General features: G+C 41.8%; 2 protein-coding genes across 7 annotated transcripts in view; both read left to right on the forward strand.

The window, feature by feature from the left end:
* LOC124003400 (inactive tyrosine-protein kinase 7-like) overlaps positions 1–6,712 on the forward strand; it is a 36,032-nt gene extending 29,320 nt beyond the window's left edge. The window contains exons 10-20 of the mRNA XM_046311629.1: positions 78–197; positions 594–743; positions 1,166–1,310; positions 1,706–1,833; positions 2,177–2,374; positions 2,786–2,947; positions 3,088–3,341; positions 3,710–3,790; positions 4,093–4,244; positions 4,506–4,684; positions 5,138–6,712. Coding sequence (XP_046167585.1) covers positions 78–197; positions 594–743; positions 1,166–1,310; positions 1,706–1,833; positions 2,177–2,374; positions 2,786–2,947; positions 3,088–3,341; positions 3,710–3,790; positions 4,093–4,244; positions 4,506–4,684; positions 5,138–5,298 — 1,730 coding nt within the window. The 3' untranslated portion in view covers positions 5,299–6,712. The remainder of the gene's footprint in view (positions 1–77; positions 198–593; positions 744–1,165; positions 1,311–1,705; positions 1,834–2,176; positions 2,375–2,785; positions 2,948–3,087; positions 3,342–3,709; positions 3,791–4,092; positions 4,245–4,505; positions 4,685–5,137) is intronic.
* A 5,611-nt stretch (positions 6,713–12,323) lies between these two features.
* Positions 12,324–17,407, forward strand: part of LOC124002852 (serine/threonine-protein kinase MARK1-like) — a 75,930-nt gene continuing 70,846 nt past the window's right edge. For 2 of the 6 annotated variants that reach the window (XM_046310590.1, XM_046310588.1), the window contains exon 1: positions 12,326–12,902. In XM_046310590.1, coding sequence (XP_046166546.1) covers positions 12,852–12,902 — 51 coding nt within the window. In that variant the 5' untranslated portion in view covers positions 12,326–12,851. Of the gene's footprint in view, positions 12,903–17,407 lie in introns of all 6 variants that reach the window. The other 4 variants (XM_046310587.1, XM_046310589.1, XM_046310591.1 and 1 more) reach the window with 4 other exon arrangements.

The raw sequence follows: 17,407 nt of genomic DNA on the forward strand, positions 1-17,407 counted from the left end.
TGTGTGTGTGTGTGTGTGTGTGTGTGTCTGTCTCTACTCTGTGCTCGGTCTCCAACACGTTTGTCTCCTTCCTCCAGAGAAGCTGAAGTTCACCCCCACCCCCCAGCCCTCCCAGTGTCTGGAGTTGGACAAGGAGAGCACTGTGCAGTGCTCTGCCAAGGGCCGCGAGACCCCCACCATTCAGTGGACCAAAGCAGGTGGGTGATCGCGGACCTCCTTGCCTGCCTTTGTACATGTGTGTGTCTAAGTCCTGTGTTGCTCAATCCAATCCAAAATCAACTTGTAGCTCCTACCCCTTGTACATTTACACTTCTAGTTGATCTCAAAGGATAGTATGGGTGTAAGCAATATGGTAATAACTGCCTAGCTTATTGGCTCAGTCTGATTTTCTGCCATATTTCCTACCCCCACTGTTTCTACCAAGCTTATTGGAATAGTTCGATTTTCGGACTGATTTTTTTTTTTTTTACACCTACAGTTTAATTGTAGATGTAAATGGGTTTTCTAAATGGGTTTTGTCTATAATCTGAGAGCTGTGCTCCACTTGTAGGGCAATAAACGTGAATCTGAATCTCTAATATTCTCCCCTGCAGATGGCAGTGAGCTGCCGGAGCATGTAGTCCAGACCGGCGGCGTGCTCCACTTCGCAAAGGTGACGAGGGACGACGCGGGCAACTACACCTGCCTGGCATCCAACAGCCCGCAGGGCCAGATCACAGCTGCCGTGCAGCTCACCGTAGCAGGTATCCCTCCACTAACACTAGTGGCACCAATGCAGGTCACAGACACACCACAAAGCTGCCACCTATACAACCAGACACCACACAGACCAAGGGTCCTCTGGATGTCGTCATCTACTTTTAACCAGAGATTGATTTCTACCTGTGAAAAATGTATATATATGCTCCAGCCAACCTGTGACAGTAATTAAGTTGAAGGGTTAAGTTTAGAAACAAAAATGGCAGTAATCAAGATGGCAGAACTAAGTTGTGCACAGCTAATGTAGACAATCCCCAAATGTTTCTAGTTTTTTTTTACCAATGTTTTAATCAACTGTGCTAATGCCACCAGCACCAAAGCTGTCTCCAGACTCCAACACAACTAAATCCATCTTAACCAACACTTCTCTTTCACTATTTATTTCCTTCTCCCCTCTCTCTCCCAGTGTATATAACATTTAATATGGAGCCGGAGCACACCACTGTTTACCAGGGCCACACAGCCATTCTGCACTGCCAGGCCACCGGCGACCCCCAGCCCTTTATCCAGTGGAAGAAGAAAGACAAGTTCCTGGAGCCTCGCAAGAGCAGGTAGAGAACCACAACTGTCTGTTTTGTTAAGGCCCAAAGTCATTTTGTTGTATTTGGTTTCTCATTTGTGGGTTTTTCGTTCTGAACACCGTGCTAAATGGAATGTTTGGATAGTGTGTTTTGCTAGTGACCTCTTCCCTACCATGATAAGAACCCATCTAGCCTTTGCCATATTGCCATAAGCCAGTCCCAATTCCCTTCCTATGCCTTCCCTCAGGTCGGACATTTCATTATTTGCAGTTGTATAAGGTAAATGCAATATGTTGGAAGCTCCTTATACCCCGAGACCCCTCAGGTCAAGGGGAAGGGAGTTAAATAGGACTGGAGTAAAGTAGGGAAAGGAATTGACTGCAGCCACGGCCTCACCCCTGTCCCCTCTGCTGTTTTCTCTCCAGGTTTCAGAAGATGCCCAACGGCTCTCTGGTCATCCACGACGTGAGTGTGGAGGACACGGGAAGCTTCACATGCATCGCTGGCAACAGCTGCAATATCGGCCACACATCGGCAGAGCTCTATGTCGTAGGTAAGACACCAGGAGATAAACTGATAAACTTTGTGTGCCTGCTGCAGCTGTCTACAGTATTTTTGTGGTTGTGGTAGGTGGAGCAAATCAAATGGAGCACCAAACTAAATACCTCTTGGTGCTTGAATGTATAATTACACTAACAGGGTCAAGACAAATGAAACATTTCGACACTGCAATGTCTCATTTAGGATGTACAAAGGATGTAATTGAGTGGCGCCGTCTTGAAGTGTCCACTTGACATCTGAGGCTGAGATGGTGATTCAATAGACTCCAATAGGCTTTAATTCAATAGAGAAGCACATCACCTGACCCTTTCGTGTGTGTGTCTGCATGCCAACAGAGAAGCCCGTGCACCACTCGTTGGAGGAGGACGAAAAGGCGCCCTACAAGATGATTCAGACAATCGGCCTATCGGTGGGCGCCGCCGTGGCCTACATCATCATCGTCCTGGGCCTGATGTTCTACTGCAAGAAGAGACGCAACGCCAAGAGACTAAAGGGCCCAGAGGGAGAGGAGGCCGAAACAGAGCACCTCAACGGTCAGCGTTCACAGTCGATTCCATTCAGTTGAATTCAGTAGTGTCTGGTTTTCCTGGTAGTGTGAGAATTGAGTTTAACTTTATTGAAAACATTACAAATATGTATAGTTGTACTGCATGTACATGTATTACTAGTGACGGCCACCGATATGCAAAGTCAATATTCGTTATCAGTTGCAATTATTTTTATACGATATCAATAAATGGTGCTAAAAAAAAATATGTTAACACCACAACTGTGTGTTAGCCTCTGGAGCTAGTCTCCAAAACGGAACTGTTTCAAGTGATACTTCATTTCCATGTCTGTGTTGCTTTAACCTTTCTGTACCTAGAAATAAGAAGAGTATTTACAAGTAATCAGAATGTTTAGTTACTGGTATTGAAGGATGCCATTTTGTCCTGGCACTACAGGGGGCACGGTGCAGACCAACGGGCAGGCCACCGCTGAGATCCAGGAGGAGGTGGCACTGACCAACATGGGCACCACGGCCAGCAGCGCCAATAACAAGCGCCACAGCAGCCACGACAAAGGGCCCTACCCCCGCGCCAACTTGACCACCATCACCACTCTGGGTATGGAGCAATGCATGTGCGCACAGTCATTGTAAATAAGAATTTGGAAAAGTTGTCATTGTAACTAAGAATTGGTTCTTATTTGACTTACCTGTATAAATAAAGGCTATATACAATTCTACTGATTTCCTTCTAAACAGGGAAAGGTGAGTTTGGCGAGGTGTTCCTGGCCAAAGCCAAGGGCATCATGTCGGCAGGAGGAAGAGGCAGTGAAGATGAGGAGGAGACAGTGGTGCTGGTGAAGAGTCTGCAGACGCGGGATGAGACCCTGCAGCTGGAGTTCCGCCGCGAGATCGAGATGTTCGGCAAGCTGGGCCACCCCAACCTGGTGCGCCTACTGGGCATGTGCAGAGAAGCCGAGCCCCACTACCTCATACTGGAGTATGCTGAATTGGTAAGGATGGAGCTACTTGCTTACGCTCCAGGGTGAAGTTTCTCCTAGGTACAGATCTAGGAACAGTTTCCTCTCCCCCAAACCTTAACCATTAGTAGGGGAAATGCTAAACTGACCCAAGATCAGTGTCTACGGGCAACTTCACCCTACTCTCTACAAACACACACACTTTATGTATTCTACATGGCAGTCAATTGTATCATTGAAATATATGTGTATTAAGATAAAATGCATTGATAAAATAGATTTAAAATATGAGCTACATACGCACACACTGACCCCAGTGCAGTAAAAAACGTGTGTGGGTGTCCCTTTTTTAAATCATCCATGATTTAGCATCGATCCCAGACCTGTGTATATGTTCCTAGGGGGACCTGAAGCAATACCTCAAGATGTCCAAGAACAAGGAGGAAAAACCCAAGTCCCATCACCTCAGCACCAAGCAGAAGGTCAGTTTACACACACATACTCAAAAGAACGCATACATTAGCATCTTAAACAGGTCGTGGCTTCAGTGCAGTAGGCCAGGATTTGGTAGCTGGTGCTTACAGTAAGTATCTCCTGTTGCATCATGCCACTGGCTTTCACTGCCTGTTGGACCACTCAGAAGGAGAAACAGATTAACCATAAGATGTGATTTAAAAAGCCATTAAAATGCTTAAACACACACACACTAACTCACTCACTTGAAGACACACATGCGCTTAAACACAGTGATTTAATGCTTTCTATGTCCCACTCTCTCCCTCAGGTGGGGGTGTGTCTGCAGGTTGCCCGGGGGATGGAGCATCTATCCAATCAGCGCTTCGTCCACAAGGACCTAGCCACCCGCAACTGTCTGATCAGTGTCAAGAGACAGGTCAAGGTGTCTGCACTGGGGCTCAGCAAGGATGTCTACAACGAGTAAGATTACATTGAATTAAATCTTGATTTAACCAGGAAAGATCCCTTGTGGTTGAAAACCACATTTAAGATTTTGATGAATCCAGTCATAGAATAATTGTATCGATAATTTAGGTTTCCCAAAGCAAGTCTCCATTTAAAGAGACCTGTGATATGTAAAGTGATGACGTATGACAGACTAAATTAACTGTGGCGCCACCCAATGACCAAAGATCACCCTCTCCTCCTCTCCCATCCTCTCCTCCTCCTCTTCCCCTCCAGTGAGTACTATCACTACCGGCAGGCGTGGATCCCTCTGCGCTGGCTGCCCAGTGAGGCAGTGTTTGAGGACGACTACTCCACCAAGACTGATGTGTGGTCTTTCGGCGTGCTCATGTGGGAGGTGTTTAGCCTGGGGGAGCTGCCGCACGCTGCGCTTGACCACGACAAGGTCCTCGAAGGTGAGGGCAGTCTAACTGAATCTTGGAAATGTTATTGAAGGATGCTGCTTCACCCCAGATGGGGGTAGAGGTAGAAGAGCACTATTCCAGGGTCACATATTTTGTCATCCTCCTAATGGGTTACTTTATCCTTTGCCTGCTCATAGTTGTTTAAAACCACACAATATGTCACTAAAATCCCATCTATTATTTTAGTACAAAACATAGTTTTCACATGCTGACATTGCAGTGATGTTTATTGCGCTCTCCTGTTTGGTCCTTTCAGAGTATTGGTCATGAGTGAAAGGATAGTGAGATATAAATGTTATTTTGTTTCCCATCTATTTGAGTTTCACTCTAACCCCCACACATTCTTTCCCTCTGTCTTTATTTCTCTATCCCTCCATCTTTCCCTGCATCTCGCTCGCTCTCACCCCCATGTATGTCGTTCTCTCACGTCTTTCCCTCTACCAGAGCTGAGGGAGGGCCGGGGGAAGCTGCCCCTGCCCCAGGGCTGTCCTTCTCGGGTGTACAAGCTGATGACTCGCTGCTGGGCCTCCAGCCCCAAGGACCGTGCCTGCTTTAGTGACATCGTCTCTGCCCTCAGCGAACTGCCCTCCGAGAGCAAGGTGTAAACACACAGGCCCAGGTGCACAGTTTGTGTGTCAGGGTATGAATGTGTTATCAATGGGGGGAGGTTACTGTGTGTGTGTGTGTGTGAGAGAGGTCGTGTACAAATGTGTACGTGAGGTACGTATACACGTTGTTGTTGTGCATGCATGCATGTATTGGCCTTTTGAGTTTGTGTGTCTAGCACTCCAGGACTATCCTACTCTGCCTGGTTGGCCTTTAGTTAGCGTCTACAAGAGCAGAACGAGACTCTTAACAACTACAAAATTTGGTTGCAAATGAGGACCCAGCCGAGAAGAGATCAACATCCAATGAGCTTCTTCTCTATGGATTAAAATGACTATTTTTTACAATGAGGACTTATATTCTGCCTTAGCAGGTCAAATGCTGTCTATAACATTTTAATCTAGAAACTAATGACAGTTAACGTTGGCACGGTTTTCACCCCAATTGAATCTTTTCTGTTACTCATGTTTGCAAATGGACAAGACAAAAGGGACATTTTCTTCCCAGAGCCAAACGGGACATGAAGGTACAACCTCTTCGGGAGTAAAAATCGAATGTCTCTCACCCTGTTAGATATGATCAAAACGAGGTAAAGGGCCAGCGGTGGCATTATTGAACTTGTGGAGTTTAGCTGGAGTGTGGATGGAATCACCGCTCACAACCCTAGTTTTCCTTGCCTTGAAGGTAAATCTTTGGTTGGTTTTAAAGTATAGTCGTGGTAGTATATGGACCCTGAATTAGCTTCAACATGCTGTTTTGGAGTTAAGGTAACTGATCTAAGTTGTAGCATTATAGGCTAGCTATTTTATAAAGGCCATCCTGTCATGAACAGTTTTGTACTCTTATCAAAGATGTCTGAATGTTACTGCTCCATTTGCCCATCAATCATCCAATCCTATCACGACCAGAGCTTTTCCAATCAGAGTGGGAGAAACCTTTCTTCATAGACATTCGTCTAAAAGTGCTTTGTATACATGCTTAAAACATGCACTGATCACAACTATAAATGTTTGTTTTCTAGAAGGATTGTTTCGGAGACCTGTTAACTTATTTTAAAGGTCCTGTTTTGTATTTTTTCACTGTATAGAAAGGTACTAAGCTTCTTTGATATCATTTTTTTTAATGTGCGAGGCATTTTATGATGTGTAATAGTTTGTCCATTTTTTTTTTGCCCCAAAAAATTGAATTAAGGTTCTCCTGAATTTAAAAAAATGCCTGGCAAATGAAGGACTTTGCATCAGATTGCTGTCTTGCTATTGTTTTTATATTTACTTTCTTGCTTTTGTTTTAATATTTACTTTTTTACTTGAACATTTTTATACATTGCAGTTTTCTATTTTAAGTATGTTTATACAAACACATATTAGCCATGGCATATACATGGCGCTGGTCCAATAAAATGTTGTAAATGTACCTTTTTTGTTTGTACGCCGTTTGGTAAATATTGTGCATACAACATTAACAAATATAAGATCTCACTGGTAACTTGTAGAGTTTAGCTTGAGTAAGAGTACACCTTAAAAAAATATCTATTTCAACAGTTTAACAAAAAATAACCCTCTGCAATGATATTCAAGATTTGTCCATATCTGATATTTATCCAAAGTTAATATCAGTATCAAACTCAAAGTCAATTTTTTGTTTTGAGGGTCAGTCCGGCTTTCAGAGCGATGGAGGATGAAGATCTGTGAATCCTAAATCCAGCATAGTGTGGCTCCGTGAACGTGATGTGGAATGCATAAGGAGGGACACTTGACCCACGTTCTGAATCGATTAGGTAGAATCACAAGTCGTCTCTGGGCCAGTCCACATAAACCCCAAACCGCCTTGACTGATAAGCGCAGGCCAGCTCTACCATTTCAAATTTAAGTAACCAGGTAGAAATCTCAGGAGGAAGGATGGAACTTGATCCCCCAGGCTTTGCATTTTACTCCATGTACTCCCTCCCTTACTCCTTCCCCTTCTGTTTGGACATCACCCCCACTGATATGGCTCTGGGTTTCTTTCCTCCAGTCCACTATGCGTCCCAGTAGCAGCGAGATATGAATCCGTAGGGATTCTGGGGTTCAACGGGATATGTCGGCTTCCTGGGTCATTCTCCTGGTTTCCCCTGTCCTACAGTGTCAGCTGACAGGCATCCAAGGGACACAGAATTCTCTATCAAACTGCTAATATAATTTGTGACAGATAATCCCTATGATCTGTAAATAATACATAATATAACCATGCGGTGAAAATTATGCTAATTCAAATAAGTTTTCCCCAGCTACAATGTCTTGTAGTTCTGCCAGAACTCACATTTCATAAGCCCTGGTTTATTTCGACACACTCAAATGGTCCACAAGGTGGAAAAATGTTGACCATTAGAGTTGCGCAATTCTCCACAATGGTTCTAGCTTCCAGATGGCAGGAAATACCAAATTGAGGACTAATGATGTGCGCGCATCGATGTGGCCTGAAGAAGAATTGTTATGATGTTGAACGGTCAGATAGCTGGCAACAATCGTAGGTGGCTCATTCAGCTCGTATCTTATTGATACACTACATGGCCAAAAGTATGTGAACAACCCTTCAAATTAGTGTATTTGGTTATTTCAGCCACACCTGTTGCTGACTAGGTGTATAAAATCAAGCACACAGCCATGCAGTCGCCATAGAAGAATATTGGTAGTAGAATGGCCCGTACTGAAGTGCTCAGTGACTTTCAACATGTTATTGAGGAGTGGTAGGCCACATAAGCTCAAAACGGGACTGCCAAGTGCTGAAGTGTGTAAAAATGTCCCAAACTGCCTCTGGAAGCAATGTCTGCACCAGAACAGTTTGTGGGGATCTTCTTGAGATGGGTTTCCATGGCCGAGCAGCCGCACAAGAGACTTACAGAAATGTCATACACAATGGATAATTAGCTTCCATACAGAAAATACACTAACCTTCACACATGTCAGGTGGGTGTGGGGACAGAGGCGGCAGGGGTTCAAACTGTAGAACCCAGTTCCTACATTTTATCTCTGGGATTACTGAATTACTGAATGTACGTACATTGTTTACCTTTAGAGGTCAATGTGTCAAACCAGTTGCTGTGCTAAAAGTGTTTTGTTGTTGTGTACTCAAACAATAGCATGGAATGTCTTTTCACTATAATAGCTACTTAAATTGGACAGTGCAGTTAGTTAACAATCATTTAAGCTTTCTGCACATAAGACATGTCTATGTCCTGGAAAGTTGGATGTTACTTACGTCATTCTAGTCACAGTAGCGCACGTTAGCAACAACCATCCTGCTTTATGGACACCGATCCCGTAGAGGTTAATCTGATCCTTGATATGCCTCAGGTGGATGGTTATCTTGGCAAAGGAAAAATGTTCACTAAAAGGGATAAACATTTGTGTACCAAATTTCAGAGAAATAAGCTTTTTGTGCGTATGGAACATTTCTTAGATCTTATTTCAGTTCATGAAACATGGGACCAACACTATACATGTTTTTATATTTTTGTTCAGTGTATTATCGTTGACTGCAAAAATAACTAATCAAATAACCAATTATTTAGTTTGTTTTTCTTCTGAACTTTCTGAAAATCTAATTTTTGACATTCTGAATCTGCCAGTAATTGCCAAAGTTTCAAATAGGCGTAGCTTGTGCATCACTATCCCTAGCTATCAATAGCTAACAGGGAAGAAATCAGAGGGCGGGCACGGAGGTGGGTATGTTTAGTCACCTCTCCAGTTCTGGCATGCAAGAATGCTGTTTATTCAAAGCTGTGCCCTGTGGCACTGGATCTTGTTTCTGCCCCTGCCTCCCAAATGTTTGTGGAGTGAATATTCTCTGTCTGTGGACAACTGTCATCAGGCTTGAGAAACTGAACGACCACCTCTTGAGTCTTGTAGATAAACCAGAAAGTCTTGTATGGTTGAACAGAAACAGATGTTTTTACAAACCCTGTTTGAAAGGGTTAGTCAATGATACATGTTTATTACATAAACATAACATGGCATCACTTCATTTGTTTTCCCCCTCTTTGTCAGGTAAAGGTACTTGATTCTTCCATCTACTACTAAAGTAAAAAAAAAAATTGGATTGTTATAAAATGGGAACGAGAGTTTCCTTCCATATTTCTTGCATCAGTTTAGGCACTTATCCTTTAAATCCATGTCACATTAGGATTGATTTATAATTTAAACCTAACCTACTGTTTGTCCTGGCAATGGAGTTGTATGGAGTCCTCTAGTGGCCAAAAGCCTGTGTTTAGCATGGGCAGCGCCATTGAGTACTTTCACCATTTTGATCTTGTCAATGGGGTGGGACTTCCAACTGATCCCTCCTGATGTCTCGGTTGGTATGACCTGATGACCCAGTGGAGTCATGACAGCTGGGTCATCAGAAGGGATCAGCCAATGAATTTTACTGGTGAAGAAGAAAATAGACTATTTTAAGATAGAGATGGCCTCAATGGCACTGCCCACGCACACAGATGGTCTGTCTATCCAAGTATATGGTCCTGGCCCATCACCTTATGTATTACTGCCCCCAGTGGCAAGAAGTGCCCCTAGCGTCCCACGCATAAGTTACTTTCTGTCCCTAACTACGTAATGAAACGAAATATACATGTGTTTCAAAATAACTTAAATCGGGTGTGAGAACTGAATTTCAAATAATATAAAAAATAATATTAAATCACAAAACGACCATAAAGGCTGTTGAACAGTGGACTGTTTTGGGAAACATGTTGGTAAGTACAAACTGTCATGCAATGTAGCAAACATTGAACTGAACTAAACTGCACCCCTGGCCACACCCACCAAACGGGAGCAAACATACCTCAAAAGCTGTTGAAGAACAGTGTGCACTGTTTTGGGGAAGCATGTCATTCAGTTCATTGGACCGAACTGGGCTGTATTCACTCGGAATTAAACGTTTCGTTGTAAAACATTTTAAATTTGCAACTTCTCTAGGATTTGGACTAATTATTACGCCACTGAACTCTCACCCCAGGTTATGTTTATGTAGCCTCTGTCTCTGGCAAAGAGATGTCGTGCAGGGGATTTACACAGATTGCCAGTTGACAAATTTAAAAAGTGGAGAAAATGGGTCTCTGAGTCAAGCTTTCAATGTAGTAAAGTTAATCTCAGGAAGAATCTCAATTGCACACTCCTTGTGTCCTCTCCTCCTTCTCAAAACCCATTGGTGGCAAAAGCCAGAGGTCCCTCCCCACTGACCTCCTCTAATGGGTTTTGAGAAGGTTGCGCTCAAATATATTGGGATAATCTCAATTGCATACTCCTCGCATCCTCTCAAAACCCATTGGTAAATTGCAGGTACCTACCATCGCGGTTGGGTAGGTTACTTTCTAAATGTAATTCCTTAGTTACGAGTTACCTGTCAAATTGTAATCAGTAACGTAACTTGGATTACCCAAACTCAGTAACGTAATCTGATTACATTCAGGTAATTTTAGATTTTGAGCAATAAAAGCCCCACTTTTATTAAATAGGCTGGGATCTGCACTATGCAGCTGTTGCAAAAGCGCATTCAAAAACAATGATTGATAGGCAGTTTAAACTTTTAGAACTCAACCATTGGTTTAAAATACACACTTATATTTGTGAACAACAACCCAAACCTGCTGCGCGCGTGCGCCATCGTGCATAAATGTATTTTGTCCCCACACCAAACGTGATCAAGACACTCAGGTTAAAATATCAAAACAAACTCAACCAATTCTATTAATTTGGGGACATGTCGAAAAGCATTAAACATTCATGGCAATTCGGATGCCGACAACAGTCGCACCATTGAAAGACATAGCTTGGACTAGCCTACAAAAGCCTTTTCCTGCTCTTTTCCCATGATCCATCAAACACACCGTTTGATAGTCATCATAGTGGTCAGACTCGCTCAGGGGGAACAAATTTAAACTTGCACTTTTTTTTCAATGCCGATTTGAATGTCATTGAGAACAAGTGTCAACAAAAAATGTTTCGTAAACATTCTTTCTGAATTTAAAAGTAATCTAGTTTTTTAAAAGTATCTAATTACAATATTTCTACTGGTAACGGATTATAGTTACCGTTTAAGTAATTCCTTACATGTAACGTTAATGTAATCCGTTACTCCCCAACCCTGCCTACACTAACCTACAGTGTAAAACATTGCCATTCAAACAGTGTTGAAAAGAGAACGGAACATTCTGCTCCATTGTAAACTGTGCCAAAATATTTGAGCGCAACTAAGCGCATTTCATTACCTTGTATTTACATTTAAGTCATTTACCTTGTAAATTACACACAGGACCTGAAATCAAATCTTATTTGTCACATGCTTCTTAAACAACAGGTGTAGACTAACAGTGAAATGCTTTCTTACAGGTCCTTCACAATGCAGAGGAAATAATAAGAAAACAATGAGTAACGTAGCCTATGTACACGGGGTAACAGAAATGTAGCAAAACACAGGATGGTGACATTGGCGGAAAAGGAATAGAGGATACCTAGTCAGTTGTACAAATGAATGCATATGGATTCAGTCTCAGGGTTGTTAGGGTACAGCATAAAGGCAAGTTTCCATTATCAATGCAGTTACCGAAATATGAACGCTAGATGGCAACATTGGCATGTTTAAACTCTTTTGACATTGCAAGTAAGACGATAGTCCTATGTATGGCTTTTTAGCTCTGCTATTACTAAACTAGGTGATAATATTACTTGTATTTTTAATTTATATATACGAAGTACATTGCATTTTGACCAGGAATCAATGACCAATTTGCTTATAAATTATGGTATGCTTTACAAATAGGGTACTTCGAATGTTTAGGAAGGTCATTTAAATCGAGATGATATTCCACCCAAGAATGATGATCATTATGATGCTTTCCAAAAGGTTCGCACATGCAGGCAGATCATTGGCAGCATAGGTCAACAATCAAGAACCTTCTCCTGCTACTACAAAGACGTCATCATAAACATTTTCTTTCATTCTTAATGAAAAAAAATCACTCCCTTTGATTCATGTTACTCGATCCCTCTCTCGCCACCTGGCGTTGCTACTGTCATGTTCTTTCCTCTTACAGCGTTGCGAAGGAATATATATTTTTGGCTTGCATGTGTTATATAAAATATATTCCAAGAACATTGGTTGTACCCGCGTAGGCTATCCTGCATGAATCCTAGTCTTTTGGGAGGGAGAATGAAGGTCGCTCCTGTGTAGGGTGTTCCTTTTACTACTATTCCCCCATCTCGCGTTCCTAGTGTGTGTCAGCCCATCTATCAGGGTGGATCAATGCTGGATTCTCTGCTTCATACAAACTCCTATCCGTTCTCTCGGCCCGCTACACTCGCTTGCCTCGTATCCGGGGGCGCATCTATCAGCATAGATAGCCCTGCGCTGGCTCCAAGCGGGCCTTGAAGTAGATATGCTGTAGTTTGGAATACTGCGGTTTGGACGGTCGGGTTGGAAATGCCGGTGGTGTAAAAAAAAGTCAAATTAATATTTCCCTCGTCGCACTGTTCTCGGCGGCTGCCAAGCTCGGTGCTTAGCGGCCTGTACACACAAAATGTCGACCAGAACGCCATTGCCCACTGTGAATGAGCGTGATACAGAGAATGTAAGTATCCAATGTATATTCTTCCCTATGGTCTATATTTTTCTAATAACGATATTATTTTTGCTAAGTATGTGTGGTGATGAGTGTGAATCATAATAATGCTAAAATTGGGCTTGTCTATGTAACCTATCGGTGAGCAAGTTAGCGGCATAGCCCGTGGGGGCAATGGGGATTTAGCTAACGTTACCCATCTTCTGCTATTGTCATTTTATAACGTTAGCGCATTTGAAATTGTTCGTCGGATCAAATTTTACACATGCTATTGTAGACTATCGTAGCCTACACATAAACATTCGTATTTGTAGTAGCTAGAATTTGGGCCATGTCTGCGTGGAAGACTGCGTTCTAAATGATGCTTTCGGTTATCTATGTATGGAAACCGTAGTCTACAAATCATATACAATGTTGCCTCGCTGATTATAACAACTAGAGTTACACGGTATTTCAATTTCTGGAGGAGACAGCTGTTAAAATGTCCCATAGCATAGGACAATTGCTATTGTTAGCCTACTGCAACATTAGATCTAGACCATGTCCCCTTCATCGATGATGGCATGCAGTTCAAAAGCTGTGACTCAACTTTGAGATCATGGTAGGCCTTATACGTGCGGGGAGAAATCCATCTCAGCAGGCCGTCTCTTAGTGCCTTGAATGATCATCGTCTGTCGTACGGTCGTTGATGACAAATTGTGAATGAGGCATTTTGCTCTGATTTTTAAGAAAATTAACATGGCTTTCAGGTAGTTGTTACAGGTAGGCCTAGTTGTTACATAAATTAGTTGACTTGCAATTTAATGATTGGTATATATCCATTCATTCTTTAAGAATATAACTCAGAAAGCCTCATTAGTTTAGTTCAACTGTCTTTACCCCCAAATATAAGCTTTTCCTCCTGTTTGTAAACAATGTCATTGTTAAACACTATGAAAAAATTATTTTGATCTCATGGATGGTCAGTTGGTGCGTTAGCCGTATATGAATTTCCTCAGCAGATGTGTACCCAAATATTGCTATGATGTTGTAAATCACAGCTGGCCTGGTACATTTTGCATCCTCGAGCCATTCCGAGTGAAGTGTTTCAATTACTCAATATTTTGGACTAAAACGGACGAATGTAACTAAGGCTAAGAATGCCAATGCAATCAAACTAACAAGGGCAATGATCACAAGTCAGTCATAACGTGGCTAATTAGCTAGCTAGCTTACCTATTCATGTAGCCATTTATTTGGCAAGCTAAGAACACGGAGCCTAACCCTTCCTGGTTACGGCTAGAGATTCAGGTGTCATTTTGTTAGCTGACCAGGTCCGAACTTGAACGACTGTTATCCAAAGTTAGCATATCTCGTCGATCAAATGGGCGGACAGGTAGACAAGTTCCCATACAGTTGTCAAAACGTAGGTTGTGACCAATGGTGTATATAAACCCTGGATTACTGATGCTATGTATTGGCCATATTGACACTCCCCAGTAGGTGCAGTGCTTCATAGGAATGGATGGAATTCTACATAATTGAAATTAAATGGTTTTAAAGGTAAAATGAGATATATATTTTTTTAAATGGTGTGGACAGTAGCATTAGTAATCTCTAAAAATACATTTTTATTTGAATGTTGAGCTCACATAATTTAAACATATGCTTTAAGGTGTCTGTAATGGAATAAATGTAGCAATGTAGACATTTATTATAAATGCATTTCTATAGCTTCCAACATATTTCTTTACAATGGTGGGGGAGTGCCAAGAAGGAGCCATGGTGTCATCAACACAGCGCCCCCTGGCAGTCATCTAGTGTGTGTATAAATCATTGGTTGGGACAAGCATGCATTAACATTTGCGATTAAGTCATTTAAATGGCACTCTTATCCAGAGCAACTTACAGGAGCAAATAAAGGTTCAGTGCCTTGCTGAAAGGCACATCGATAGATTTTTCACCTAGTCGTCTTAGGGATTTGAACCAGAAACCTTTCAGTTACTGGCCCAACTCTCTTAACAGCTAGGCTACCTGTCACCCCTCAGGCATGCTGCAGAAGGGCGAGCAGGTTACTATTCGTTATCATTTGTCAGTGTAATTTTGACAGCCAACTACAAGCTAAAATGTTTCCGAGGGCTTATCTACTGTTCTCTCGTTAGATTTTAGCTCCTCTCTCTCTGGTAACATTAGTTGTTGAACTTGTTGTTGATATGAATAGGCCACCGAGGGTTACAGTAGCTAGCAAGAACTTCAATTAATTTATCCAGTTAGCATATCGCTTGCGTTTGCAAATTCACTCTGGCTATCTACTCTGATTTCAGAGCACTAATAACTAATGAATTTACGAACGCGCAACACCTGCTGAATATGGCCGGTGTCAGTAAACAGGCCAAAAAAGTAAGTCACGAACGCTCTAGATAAAATGTAAACAGCCTAGCTAACCATGGTCAGAGTGAGGTGTTCTCTCATTTGTCTGTAAGTAGCAAGCTAGCCAACTTTAACCTTAGCTTGGTTGCAGGCAAGCAGCACAAGGACGAGTAGGCTAAAATTCCCATCGTTTATTAGTGCAATTTTGACGGCCAACTAGCTTAAACGGCTCATCTTGCTCTGGCTAGCATTAGTTGTTGATGTGCGTAACTGAGGGAGAGAGAGTCTACCTTTTCATGGTTGTTTGATAAATGAACTAAAGTTAACAAATGGAGGAAGACTCATGTTGTATTTATATATTTGCAGAAAACCATTCAGGTGTATTTTGTGGCTGTTGGCGAATGAATTCTAATGATCTAAAGTTTCGATGTTGCGACTGCTTGTATGCACAGTCCAGTTCAAAGTGAGTGATGGCTTGGACAAGCCAGATGCTTTTTTTTATTAGGTTTTATTTACTGCAGTGTTTCATTGATTGTCCAAAAGCATGGCTGCTTTGATTCCTTCTCTATCTTGCTTTAGAATCTTCACATGCCTTACTCTACATCATTCCCAAACATTCTATGAAAATGTGAAAATGACTAAGTGCTTGCTTGTCAGAAAATGTAAAAAAGTGTCATATTATTCCTGGGGGTGTGTATGAGCAGATTTTTAAACAAGATTTTCTGTTGCTAAAACGCTTTCAGTTGGACTTTTAATAATGAAGCCAGTCAAGTTTTTTGAACTGTTACTGAGAAAGGTGTTTGCGATTGTGCATGTTTATGAATGACTGTTGGATCACGTGTAAAGTGTAATTCAGAGTCCACAGAAGCAGACGCGATAGTCCGGTGTCCCATTGTGACATAGCTACGACGCTCTGGGGCTACAGTTCGCGGGGTACTCAGCTCCCCAAAATTCCCAACCAACGCTACTTTGCATACGCGGCTTCTATTCATTTGAATGGGCGGCGCTTAGAATTAAAGTACGAAAGCCAATGACACAGTGGTTGTCAAATCAATTGGTGTGGTTTAAAATTAGATCTAATAGGCCTACAACTGGTATTGATCCACCTAGACTGGGTCAGCAATATCTGCGGACTGCTTTTTGGCATAATTAATTTGGTTTAAGCCTGGGCGGTATACCGTATTTTATGATATACATGTATTGATGCAGGTACCAGTTTTGCATTTTACTTTACCTTCTACACCGGTATTTGAATGTTTGGTTTGTTAAATGTTATACGCCATGTGTAATGTCAATTTGTATAGTTTATTTTGCTAATTGTGTAATTTCTTTCCGTGCCACTTTCCACACAGACCTAGCCACACGCCCTGTCACTCGCATCTCATTTGACATTCCTCAAATGCAGCACATGCAACATTGATGAAAACAATGCTGTTTTCACTTTACTTCTTAATATAAATCCACTAGCTTTCTATAATGACACTAAAGGTTTGTTTCTTACATCAGCAAACAGCTAGTGTGTCTTTTCTTAGCAAATTGCCCAAAATCTTTTGACCCTAATTGTTAGCAGCTTACGCTAATAGCTAACTATCTAATAAATGTACTGAGTAAGAGCAAACATAGCTAGCTAATACAGCCTGATAATACAAGTGATGGTGTAGACCAAAATCAGCATATTTGTGCAACAGTATCTTCTCAATCAAAGAGGAATATGCAACACAAGAATGTTAGCTACATGAAGTAGCTAAGAGAACATACAATGTAGCCAAAGCTTATAGTGACCCCTAGAAAACACTTATCAACATTTTAGTTCTATGACACTGGATGTCATAAGGTGAATGCATCAATTTGTAAGTCGCTCTGGATAAGAGCGTCTGCTAAATGACTTAAATGTAATGTAAATAGTTCCTACTATGTCACAATTATTTCTCCCTGGCATTTTAATTAGTTGATATCTCAAACACTGTATTCAATGTGCCCACTATTATATTCTAGCTATAGAATTAGAATAGTTATTTTATTTCCATGATTCCAACAGTTTTGCTCTATTTGGCAAGTCAAATCACAATTGCAACTTTGGTTAAAAATAAGTCCTTGATGATTTGCCCAAATCGTGCAGCCCTACGTGGCAGTGTGGAAATTCTCTCAATTGAGCAGTGGTGTAA

This window comes from Oncorhynchus gorbuscha, linkage group LG18 (genome assembly GCF_021184085.1).
Source record: "Oncorhynchus gorbuscha isolate QuinsamMale2020 ecotype Even-year linkage group LG18, OgorEven_v1.0, whole genome shotgun sequence".
Lineage (NCBI taxonomy): Eukaryota > Metazoa > Chordata > Actinopteri > Salmoniformes > Salmonidae > Oncorhynchus > Oncorhynchus gorbuscha.